Genomic DNA, 13,024 nt, shown 5'->3' on the forward strand with positions numbered 1-13,024 from the left:
GCAATATCATCAGGCGCAATCCGGCACTTATACAAGTCTGTGGGAAAAAGCTGGATCCGGCGGCAACATTCGCGGGATCCGCTTTTTTGAAAATTAACCGGATTGAGCCTGACAGCGAAAACCTGATGTGTGAAAGTAGCCTTAGGGTTCAACTCTGCAGCCACTCTCTGTGACTGCAGACTTGTGAATCCTCTCAACGATCACAATGCATGCTGTCAGGATTATTTGTGCCGGGAGGGTGCGTGACCACAAGTATGTGATTTGAATACATGTCATGTGCCGACTAGACATGCGTGGTCATGCTCAATAGTGAATTGAACAAAGCTGGACACATCTAGTCGGAATGTGGCCAGAAGAATATAAAGTACACCCCCTACATCCGATCACTGGCTCGCTCTTCTTACCTGCATCTCAAAAACATTTCTAGAATTCGCCCTTTTCTTAATTTCGACTCTGCAAAAACTCTTACTGTTTCACTTATTCATTCTCATCTGGACTATTGTAACTCTCTACTAATCGGTCTCCCTCTTGCAAAACTCTCCCCGCTCCAATCTGTCCTGAATGCTGCAGCCAGGATCATATTCCTCACCAACCGTTACACCGATGCCTCTACCCTGTGCCAGTCATTACACTGGCTACCCATCCACTCCAGAATCCAGTACAAAACTACTACCCTCATCCACAAAGCACTCCATGGCTCAGCACCACCCTACATCTCCTCCCTGGTATCAGTCTACCACCCTACCCGTGCCCTCCGCTCCGCTAATGACCTCAGGTTAGCATCCTCAATAATCAGAACCTCCCACTCCCGTCTCCAAGACTTTACACGTGCTGCGCCGATTCTTTGGAATGCACTACCTAGGTTAATACGATTAATCCCCAATCCCCACAGTTTTAAGCGTGCCCTAAAAACTCATTTGTTCAGACTGGCCTACCGCCTCAATGCATTAACCTAACGATCCCTGTGTGGCCTATTTATAATAATAAAAAAAAAAGGTTCCTCGCATCATGTTCTCATACACTTTATGCAGTATTAGCCCTCTGTGTCTGTACTGCTACATACTTAGGCAGGTAACTGGTTCATGCAGCTTTACATGAACACCTGAGCCTTACACTATAGCTGGTCCGAATAACTAACGCAATTGTTACCATCCACCTCTCGTGTCTCCCCTTTTCCCCATAGTTTGTAAGCTTGCGAGCAGGGCCCTCACTCCTCCTGGTATCTGTTTTGAACTGTATTTCTGTTATGCTGTAATGTTTATTGTCTGTACAAGTCCCCTCTATAATTTGTAAAGCGCTGCGGAATATGTTGGCGCTATATAAATAAAATTATTATTATTATTATTATAAAGTACATACTTACGACTACATGACCGCCCTCTCCCAGAAAATCCTGACTGTGTGCATTGTGGGGATCCACAAGTCTGCAGTCACAAAGGATATATGACATATTCATAGGTGGACCTCAGAGCTCTAGTGACCCGACATACTCTTCATTGTTTAAGTATTTCAACAGGCATGAACCCAAAGCGTTTACAACCCCTTTAGTTTTAGGGTATGTGCCCACGATCAGGAACTGCTGTGGGTTTGATGCTGCATATTCATGCAACATCAAACCAACGCGGCCAGATGTTACAGCATAATGGATGGTTATTTCAAGAAATCCCGTGTCCACTATGCATCTATAGATGTCCGCGGCTTACCCTCGTAGACTGACATGCGTCACGTATTTTCAGACAGCAGCATGCCATTCTCTCTTGTGGAGATGCTAGTCTGCGCAAGAGAAATTACACCAACAGAATGTATTGGACGTGGTGAATCCGCACGGTTCAGTGAACACATGCGGATTTACCTGCACTCAATACAAGGCAGCGCTTTGGACGGAGCGGACATGCACTACATCCAAAGCGCTGCAAGTTCCGGATTGTGGGCACCAGACCTTACAGTTCCAGATAACCATTTATAATCATTGCCTGCTAGAGAGACTGATATTAAAAGATTACATTTTACTATAAACTGTGAAATAATGATTTTTTGGGGGGAGAATGAAACTCCAGTTTCACTTTGTTTGGCCCCAATATGCCAAAACATTTAAAGAAAATCTAGCTTGTTTCGCCAAAAACTCATTTTAAAGCCATGTTCCTCTGATGACACGGGCCCATTGCACATAGAAGTAAATCTAAATGTCTCCATCTATTATTGTGAAGTCAGCATGTATGATAGAAGGCAGTGCTGTATTTTCTAAGCACGTGATTCATTTTTTTTTCCAGGATGATTACATGGAAGCTCTCGCTAGATTACATCTAACTGTGACCAGCGCATACAAAGTAAATCCTGATATTAACTTTGAGGTTTTTATCCACAAAGTAGATGGCCTGTCAGATGATCACAAAATAGAAACTCAAAGGGATATACATCAGAGGGCAAATGATGATCTCAGTGATGCCGGACTTGAGAAAATCCATCTCAGGTGAGACGGTTCATGACAGTGTCAAACCTGTGGATGGGTCACTTGTATTACGCTGTATTATCAGGAGCATAAACTGCATATATTTCAGTAAAAATTTAAGGGATATTTGTCTTTATTTATTTTTTTCATACACAGTGAAATGTATGTAAAAAAGATGCACTTACCTGCTGCTGCTCCAATGCTGGCTTTCTACTGCTGCCTATGGTTTTTCTTGACAGGCGGCAGCAGTGACGTCATTTCGGCATCACGTGGCCATCGGAGCGGCAGCTGGTTGGCACACCTTACTTTGTTGTTTTTATTTATTTTACTTGCTCATATAGCGCTATCATATTCCACAGCACTTTAAAGGCATTATCATCACTGTCCTCATTGGGGCTCATAACCTGAAATTCTTATCACGGTGTCTTCGGAATGTGGGAAGAATCCGGAGGAAATCCACGCAACACAGCGAGAACATACAAACTTTTCCATATACTTAAATTAAGGGCATATATACATCAAAGAGTAGGGTCTATTGCCCAGCACTTAACTGTATGTGCCAAACCGAACAGCTGTCCTGTATAATGGCTACCACTCTAATAAAACAGGTGCATCCATAAAAGGCCATTCCTTGAATGGAAGCCAAAGGGCTCATGCGGATGACTGTATTATCCGAGAGTGATCCAACAAAACATCGGACTGCATTCGAACCAATGTTATATTTTGGAACTGTGCACATGTCCAATATTTTCCCCGTTCAGACTCTCTGTATGTGTGCCCAAGTTTGATCCGATATTTGGATCGCACTCAGCCATGCAAGTCAATGAGTCTACGGAAACCATCAGACTGCACTCGGATGACATCGGAGGGCAGTCCTATTTGCACAGAATGACACAATGGAGAAGATGGAGAATTTAAAAAAAAAATGCAAATTCAGCTATGTAAACATTTGTATTCCCTTACTCCCTATAAAATCATAAAAGTAATACACATTTTAACTTTTACTCTATATGTAAATGGGGACGCTTTAGTGCACCCTTGCTTGGCCAATGGCTGGGTGTGGAGCGCCCCCACGTCAGGGCAATGGGGTACTCGGCACCGGGCCCTGCGGTTCGGGGAATGTCACGGTGGCTTGACCCGGTCCATGGCCCTTTGAGGGGTGTCCAATAAAAGGACAACAGTTGATAGGATAATGTTCGTGACACCACATGTGGTATTCGGGCAGGGTGACCGACGCTGCTTAGGGGTCCACCGGGGTGATGTTATGGCAACTAGATGGTATACCTTCCCACAGGTGAAGTATGTCCCCAGGGCTTCCCAGTGTGTAGACTGTGGATGGTGAGAGGTGCAGAGAATAACGAGGACACAAAGTTGCAGTCTCTTTACCTTTACTGAGGGCTTCAGCATCCACAGTCCAGGGCACCAGACCACAGGGTAGGCAGAGTCCGGACGGTCTGAAGGCACATTCAGAGTCCCTTTATCTAGGTGGAATTCAGTAGCTTTCCTACTAGTGCCTGGGTGTTGTAGTACCTCCCTGTTGAGCAACTCGGTAAGGTCCTCACAACTGTTGTAGATGTTCTAGATGTTATTTCTTCCTCTCTGTCCCCCAGATGGTGTGGATAGGACAACCCGTATGACTGATGGCCTGAGGCTTGTTTACAGGGACGCTAGAGATGCCCCGACCCCACAATTTGCCACCGTGTCTTCTTAGGTATTAAGGTCGGGCAGCCAACTTGGAATTGACTGTCCTGCCGGTCTCTGAAGTAAAGCGTAGAGTCTATTACTCCCTCGGTGTTCCGGCCACCGGCTACGCGCCTCAGAAGGAGGCAGCCTCTCTCAGGGCAGAACTCCTTCTGGTTTTCTTCTCCTTATGCTATGACTTCGTGTCTCACTTTCTACAATACAATTCTCTTCGTATCCTTTCTTAGGATGCTGCCGCATGTGGGGCAGGCACAGCTCCGTGTCTTTCTGTCTAGGCCTCTGACAGAATCCCATCCCTGTCTGGGGCCCTCTGTCTGCAGCTTTGTGGTGTTCCTCCTTTCCCGCTGTCTGCCTGACAGGTGTTGCCTGTGCCAAGCCCAGTCAGCTTCTGACTAACTTTCTATCCAACCCACCAGTTCTACCCTAATGTGAGGAGTGCCCTAATAGATAGGAGCAAGGCTCCCTCTGGTGGACTGGAGTGTGAAGTGTAGCATATGGTTTGTGACACCTGGCAGGGTGAACTCCTTTAGTGCCATCAGATGTAATATCACTCCCCCTGGTGGAAGAATAACATTACTGCAACGAACCAGGACTCTGGGGCGCTGCAGGTGCACCGCTATGCCGTCCAATTTCCATATCCATCATTGTTCCTGATCTTGATTAACTGGCTGAATTTCTCACAGTGAGTGCTCTGTAAACTCAAATGCCTGCTTCTGCACACTGACAGTGTCAGGGCGTGCACGCATTCAGTGTGGGGGCAGTGTGTGGGAACGCTCTGATCTCCTGCTCCTCTCTGAAGCTGCTTTCCTGCATCACTCCCAGGTGACTCGCAGGAGGCGGAGATAAGAGCATGCCGCCACCTACAATGAGCGCACTGCTGGGCTCCGCCAGTGTCAGTGTGCATGTACAAGAGTAGGAATTTCAGCTTACGACTCAGCGGGTGTAAAAGGCCGGAGTCACACTACAGCGAGTCTCGCAGGTTAAAACCAAGCTCTGACACCGGCACTCCGGAGCGGAGCGTGCAGCCTCACAGCAATACATGGAGCTGCACACTCTGCTCCGGAGTGCCGGTGCCAGAGCTTGTTTTTAACCTGTGAGACTCGGCCGTATCTCGCTGTAGTGTGACTCTGGCCTAAATGTGATACTCAACACATATTTGACTAACTAAACCCATTTCTTCAATCCTTAAAAAATTACCATAAGTGCATTTGTTATTTTTTATCTCCTATTTCAGCTTTTATCTTACCAGTATCTATGACCATTCGATCTTTGAGGCTTTCAGCAAAGTTGTGCAAAAACTTATACCACAACTTCCAACATTGGAGAACTTGCTGAACATATTTATATCTGTAAGTAACTATGAAATACATAGCATGCACATTCAAAATTGACTGTATTTCTGCTAAAATATCATTTTGAAGGTATGTTCTACATTACCGTTGAGGTTCATTGTAATTTAATAAGGCTAAGAGATCTTAAAAGAGTAGTTTCAAGTTGGGAAGTTATCCCCTAACTACAGGACAAGAATGAACAGAGTGACAACGCGCATGATTGACCAACACTCCATTCACCCAGGGCTTCCTGAGTCTCGGGACTGGTGGAATTCCCAGCGGTTTGGAAGTTATTCCCTATTCCATGATTAACTGCTGTTATGTTCGGTCAAAAACGACTGATTTTTAACTTTAATATTTTTTAAAATATTCAAGATGCGGCTCTGAAACTTGTGGTTGATTGACTTTTCCTCATTTGAGGGGTTCTTACTATGGGTACTTTTTTTTTTTTTTTTGCTCCACAATTTTTTATACACTTGTACTGTTCGGTCAAAATGACCGATAGCCTTTTATAGTGATCTCCAGCCATTTTATGAGTAAAATAAAGGAGCTATAATCTCATTTTGGACTTTATATTACATCTACTACTATTTATCAATGTATCTAGGTCCTTTTGGTCCATGCAGATTTACACATACACACATTTTCTCATTACAATACTGCTGATGGATTACCTTCCAGTATAATTATGTGCCAAATATTTTTACCCTGCTGTTCATGTGGGTAGAAATTCTACCAATATTTTATAATCCTGGTGACAATGTGACTGTAGATGAGCAATTGGTCTCGTTCAGAGGTAGTTGTCCGTTCAGGCAGTATATTCCAAGTAAGCCTGCAAAGTATGGCATCAAAATATGGAAAAAAATCAAGGTATGCGAGTAGTCTTGAATTTGACCCAGGGACTCAAAGGACAAAATGTCACATACGACAATTTTTTTTTACATCATATCAATTAGGGCAGATGTTGATGAAAAGAAAGATGACTATGTTGGGTACTATTAGAAAAAATAAGCCAGAACTGCCACAAGGTATTCTCAGTAAGAGAGACATTTATAGTTCTATGTTTTATTTTACTAAGGATACCACAGTAGTTTCTTACGTCCCAAAGAAACACAAGCAGGTAATTCCGATGAGCACAATTCATCATGATAGTGAAATCAGTAATAGAGACGACAGAAAACCAGACATCTTTTTACATTATAATGCTACAAAAGGGACTGTTGATACTCTAGATCAACTGATAGGCACTTACACCTGTAAGCGCAAAAAAAAATCGGTGGCCAATAGTGATTTTTTACAATATGTTTGATGTGTGCATTCGTGCTATGGAAGAAAATAGACCCAAATTGGAACAAAAATAAACTATATAAGAGAAGACTTTTTATAGAGGAGTTGGGAAAATCACTGGTTATGCCATATATTGAAGAACGAAAGGTAACACCCAGAGCTGATGGAGCGGCAGCCATTGTCAACAGGATCCAACAGCAAGATAAAGAAAGTGAACCAACAGCTTACACCAGCACTGCTACAATACCCACGGACGCAACCAGCAACGCAACCAGCCTAAAACGGAAACGATGCGACTTCAGTCCAACATCAAGCAATCACAAATCAAATGTGATATGTTACAGATGTGAAAAATATTTATGCAAAACACATGTCAATTATACCTGTGACAATTGCAATGCGTAAATTTTGCACCGTGTGACTTATTTATCATTTTACATAAAAAAACTGAACTGTTAATTTTTTTTTTAAATATAATTACACTTAGTTTATTGTTATTAGTTATAGTTTACAGTTGGATAATTATTTTTGTATATGCAAATATGCAATATGCATAAATATTCCAATAAAGCCAAGTTAAATGTTTTGACACAAAAAAAATAAAAAGTAAGTTTTTCTTTTCATTTTTCATTTGTTTATAAACAACCAGGTTCACATACAATATAATACTGCAAAAATTAGTAAATTAAAACACTTAAATTAGCTAAAAATCAAGAGTTTATTAGGTCCAGTCAAAAATGACCAGAACATAACAAGTGTATAGTGGTAACAAATAGAATAGCAGGGTTAAGCAAGTTAAACATGAAATGATCTCTAAAAGACCTAAAGTTAAAGTTGACACAATTCCTCTGCATTTTAGGCAATATATATATACTGCTAAAAAAAATTAAAGGGAACACTAAAATCCCACATTCTTGATATCACTGAATGAAATATTTCAGTTGCAAATCTTTATTCATTACATAGTGGAATGTGTTGAGAACAATAAAACATAAAAATGATCAATGTAAATCAAAATGAGTATCCCATGGAGGTCTGGATTTGGAATGATACTCAAAATCAAAGTGGAAAATCAAATTACAAGCTCATCCAACTTCAGTGGAAATGCCTCAAGACAAGGAAATGATGTTCAGTTGTGTGTGTTGCATCCATGTGCCTGTATGACCTCCCTACAAGCCTGGGCATGCTCCTGATGAGGCAGTGGATGGTCTCCTGAGGGACCTTCTCCCAGACCTGGACAAAAGCATCCGCCAACTCCTGGACAGTCTGTGGTGCAACGTGACGTTGGTGGATGGTGCGAGACATGATGTCCCAGATGTGTTCAATCGGATTTAGGTCTGGGGAACAGTCGGGCCAGTCCATAGCTTCAATGCCTTCATCTTGCAGGAACTGCTGACACACTCCAGCCACATGAGGTCTGGCATTCTACTGCATTAGGAGAAACCCAGGGCCAATCGCACCAGCATATGGTCTTACAAGGGGTCAGAGGATCTCATCTCGGTACCTAATCGCTGTCAGGCTACCTCTGCCTAGCACATGGAGGGCTGTGCGGCCCTCCAAAGAAATGCTACCCCACACCATTACTGACCCACTGCCAAACTTGTCATGCTGAAGGATGTTGTAGGCAACAGATTGCTCTCCATGGAGTCTCCAGACTGTCACGTCTTTCACATGTGCTCAGTGTGAATCTGCTTTCATCTGTGAACAGCACAGGGCGCCAGTGGCAAATTTGCCAATCCTGGTGTTCTGTGGCAAATGCCAATCATCCTTGCACGATGTTGAACTGTGAGCACAACCCCCATCTGTGGACGTCGGGCACTGAGACCATCCTCATGGAGTCGGTTTCTAACCATTTGTGCAGACTCATGCACATTTGTGGCCTGCTGGAGGTCATTTTGCAGGGCTCTAGCAGTGCTCCTCCTGTTCCTCCTTACACAAAGGCTGAGGTAGTGGTCCTGCTGCTGGGTTGTTGCCCTCCTACGGACCCCTCCACGTCTCCTGATGTACTGGCCTGTCTCCTGGTAGCGCCTCCAGCCTCTGGACACTACGCTGACAGACACAGCAAACCTTCTTGCCACAGCTCACATTGATGTGCCATCCTGGATAAGCTAAACTACCTCAGCCACTTGTGTGGGTTGTAGAGTCCGTCTCATGCTACCACGAGTGTAAAAGCACAACCAACATTCAAAAGTGACCAAAACATCAGCCAGAAAGCATTGGCACTGAGATGTGGTCTGTGGTCCCCACCTGCAGAACCACTCCTTTATTGAGTGTGTCTTGATAATTGCCAATAATTTCCATCTGTTGTCTATTCCATTTGCACAACAGCATGTGAAATTGATTGTCAAACAGTGTTGCTTCCTAAGTGGACAGTTTGATTTCACAGAAGTTTGATTTACTTGGAGTTATAGTCTCTTGTTTAAGTGTTCCCTTTATTTTTTTGAGCAGTGTATATAATTTTTCTTCTCTTACATTTTAAAATTAACAAAAAATAAAATGGGTTGATACACACGTTTGGGTACCCTGCATGGTTAGTAGCACCCCTTTTTTAAAGTATCACAGCTTGGAAATGCTTTTTGTAGCCAGCCAAGAATCTTTAAAGGGAACCTGTCTCCCCGGTTTTTCAGTACGAGATAAAAATACTGTTAAATAGGGCCTGAGCTGTGCGTTACTATAGTGTATTTTGTGTACCCTGATTCCACCCCTAAGCTGCCGAAATAACTTACCAAAGTCGCCGTTTTCGCCTGTCAATCAGGCTGGTCAGGTCAGATGAGCGTGGCGACATTGCTGGTTCTTCCCCCAGATCTTGCATATATTTCCGTTGGTGGCGTAGTGGTTTGCGCATGCCCATCTTCTGAATCCACTGGGCAGGAGAAGAAAAAACGCGCGATCGGCGCTATTTCCCTGGTGATCTGTGGGGGCGGCCATCTTACTGAGGCCGCGCGTGCGCATATGGAGTTCTCTGCTGCCCAGGGCTTCAGGAAAATGGCCGCGGGATGCCGCGCGTGCGCAGATGGAGATCGCGGCGGCCATTTTCCTGAAGTTGAGATCTGAACCCGGCTTCAGGAAAATGGCCGCCGCGATCTCCAACTGCGGAAATATATGCAAGATCTGGGCGAAGAACCAGCGATGTCGCCACGCCCATCTGACCTGACCAGCCTGATTGACAGGCGAAAACGGCGACTTTGGTAAGTTATTTCGGCAGCTTAGGTGGGGAATCAGGGTACACAAAATACACTATAGTAACGCACAGCTCAGGCCCTATTTAACAGTATTTTTATCTCGTACTGAAAAACTGGGGTGACAGGTTCCCTTTAAATTCTTGTTTGAGGGATTTTCATCCGTTCTTCCTTGGAAAATTCATCCAGTTCTGTTCTGAGTCGTCTTGCATGCACTGCTATTTTGAGGTCTAGCCACAGATTTCCAATGATGCTCAGATCAGGGGGCTGTGAGGGCCTTTGTAAAACCTCCAGCTTGTGCCTTTTGAGGTAGTCTATTGTGGATTTTGACTTGTGTTAAGAATTAATATCCATTTGTAGAAGTCATCCTCTTTTCAACTTCAGCTTTTTTACAGATGATGTTATGTTTGCATCAAGAATTTGTTGAGATTTCATTCAAAATTTAATTTTTCTATCTTCTTATAGCCTTCTGCTGCTTTGTGGGCCTCCACCATTTTAATTTTTGGAGTGCTAGCTAACTGCTTAGAAGAACCCATGTCTGCTATTTTTTGGCACTAGGTTAGCGGAGACTGGGTTTTAAAATACAAAGAAAATGTGATATCTTTATGTTTATGCCTTTTGGAGATTATGTCATATTCAACTTGCTTAATTGTTCACAATAACAGTAATTTTGACCAGCGGTGCCCAAACTTTTACATGCCACAGTCTACATTCTGGACGTCACCTCTCGGATTCTACTGCAAAGAGAGGTTTTTGGATTGCATCAATTTGCAGAGGTTCAGGCACACTTTCTATTCTTTGTTGACTGATACTGATTGATTAAAGGAGTGGGCAGAGGTACTTCCAAATGCTTGCAGTCTTTCCTTTCTTAGTTCTGTCTCGGATCAATTCGGATGCACAATTTAAGAGAGAGCTTCCAAACTTAAGAATACCCCTTTAAAGGTGTTTTCTCTACTAGATAACCAGTTTTTTACTGCAAAAGTGCCCTATATAAAAGAAAAAATGCAACCTCATACCTCCATGAACAGCATCTGTCCAGTGATCTTGATGGTGTATTTCTGGGGTAATTGTTAAGTTAGGTGACCGCTGCAGCCATTCAGTATTCTGTTAGAGCGGATGTCCGGCTGGAGATGCTGCATGGCTGCCATTTGAAATGTAAGGACTACCTACTTTTATTTAAAGTAGCCCTCCCTGATTTGCAGTGGCTATGGAGGGATGAGATTGGTACTGCTAGGGTTGGCATTTTTAGTGGCATCCATAAATGCAGAACTAATCATCAACTCTCGTTTAAATGAATGCTTATACTCTTAAAATTTGTATATAAGAAAACCTATAAATAAGATACTGTATTTATAAGAGCACACCTTTCTACAGATACTTAAAAAAAAAACAGTAATTTTTGCAGTTATCTATAGGAGTCATTCCAATTCCACAGTAGCATATAATCCCCTCCTGTGGTTATCTGGTACATTGCAGACTGGCATTTACACGTCCATACAATGGCTGTACTGTATGAGATGCTGATATTCTTTGGATTACTCCTACTTGTATTTCTTTGTTACAGAATTCAGGGATAGAGAAGGCATTCCTGTTTGATGTAGTGAGCAAAATCTACATAGCAACAGACAGCGCTCCTGTGGACATGCAGACATACGAACTGTGCTGCGACATGATTGACGTGGTCATTGATATCTCGAGTATTTATGGGTATGTCGGAACTGTGCTGACGTATTTCATCCCTGACTAATGTGTGATGCATTGCTTTATTGTATTTGTTAGTAGCAAGAAACCTCAAAGAAAAGAGACATTGGAGGAGGGGTACTTGTATAACAAGTGTTTTACAGACAGTTATGGCAGGTCAGGTGGAATATTGCTATGGTTAGTACATCTGAGATACCACATACACACGTGGTCAAAATTGTTGGTACCCCTCGTTTAATGACAGAAAAACCCACAGTGCTCACAGAAATAACTTGAATCTGACAAAATTAATAATAAATAAAAGATCTATGAAAATAAACACATGAAAGTCAGACATTGCTTTTCAATTATGCTTCCACGGAATTAAAAAAAAAAAAAAAAAAAACTCATGAAATAGGACTGGACAGAAATGATGGCACCCCTGAAAATAATGTGACAAAAGAGACATGTTAAATCAAGGTGTGTCCACTAACTAGCATCACAAGTGTCTACAATCTTGGAATCAGGGAGTGGGCCTGTATATAGGGCTACAGATACTCACTGTGCTGTTTGGTGACATGGTGTGCATCACACTCAACATGGACCAGAGGAAGCAAAGGAAAGGGTTGTCTCAGGAGATTAGAAAGAAAATTATAGACAAACATGTTAAAGGTAAAGGTTATAAGACCATCTCCAAGCAGCTTGATGTTCCTGTGACTACAATTGCGCATATTATTCAGAAATATAAAATCCATGGGACTGTAGCCAACCTCCCTGGACGTGGCCGCAGGAGGAAAATTGATGACAAATCAAAGAGATTGATAATACCAATGGTAACAAAAGAGCCCAGAAAAATTTCTAAACAGATTAAAGGTGAACTTCAAGCTCAAGGAACATCAGTATCAGATTGCACCATCTGTTATTGTATGAGCCAAAGTGGACTTCATGGGAGATGACCAAGGAGGACACCATTGTTGAAATAAAAATCATAAAAAAGCCAGACTGGAATTTGCCAAACTACATGTTGAGAAGCCACAAAGCTTCTGGGAGAATGTCCTGTGGACAGATGAGACAAAAATGGAACTTTTTGGCAAGGCACATCAGCTCTATGTTCACAGCTGAAAAAATTAAGAATATCAAGAAAAGAACACTGTCCCTACTGTGAAACATGGAGGAGGCTCTGTTATGTTCTGGGGCTGCTTTGCTGCTTCTGGCACAGGGTGTCTAGAATCTGTGCAGGGTACAATGAAATCTCAGGACTATCAAAAAGTCCTAGAGAAAAATGTGCTTCCCAGTGTCAGAAATCTCGGTCTCAGTCGCAGGTCATGGGTCTTGCAAGAGGATAATGACCCAAAACACACAGCTAAAAACACCCAAGAATGGCTAAGAGGAAAACT

At 42.8% G+C, this 13,024-nt stretch overlaps 1 protein-coding gene across 1 annotated transcript in view; it reads left to right on the plus strand.

Moving 5' to 3' along the window:
* RRAGD (Ras related GTP binding D) overlaps positions 1 to 13,024 on the plus strand; it is a 107,142-nt gene that overhangs the window by 78,824 nt on the left and 15,294 nt on the right. Inside the window, exons 3-5 of the mRNA XM_069726367.1 lie at positions 2,271 to 2,470; positions 5,385 to 5,499; positions 11,512 to 11,654. Coding sequence (XP_069582468.1) covers positions 2,271 to 2,470; positions 5,385 to 5,499; positions 11,512 to 11,654 — 458 coding nt within the window. The remainder of the gene's footprint in view (positions 1 to 2,270; positions 2,471 to 5,384; positions 5,500 to 11,511; positions 11,655 to 13,024) is intronic.

This window comes from Ranitomeya imitator, chromosome 5 (genome assembly GCF_032444005.1).
Source record: "Ranitomeya imitator isolate aRanImi1 chromosome 5, aRanImi1.pri, whole genome shotgun sequence".
Taxonomy (NCBI): domain Eukaryota; kingdom Metazoa; phylum Chordata; class Amphibia; order Anura; family Dendrobatidae; genus Ranitomeya; species Ranitomeya imitator.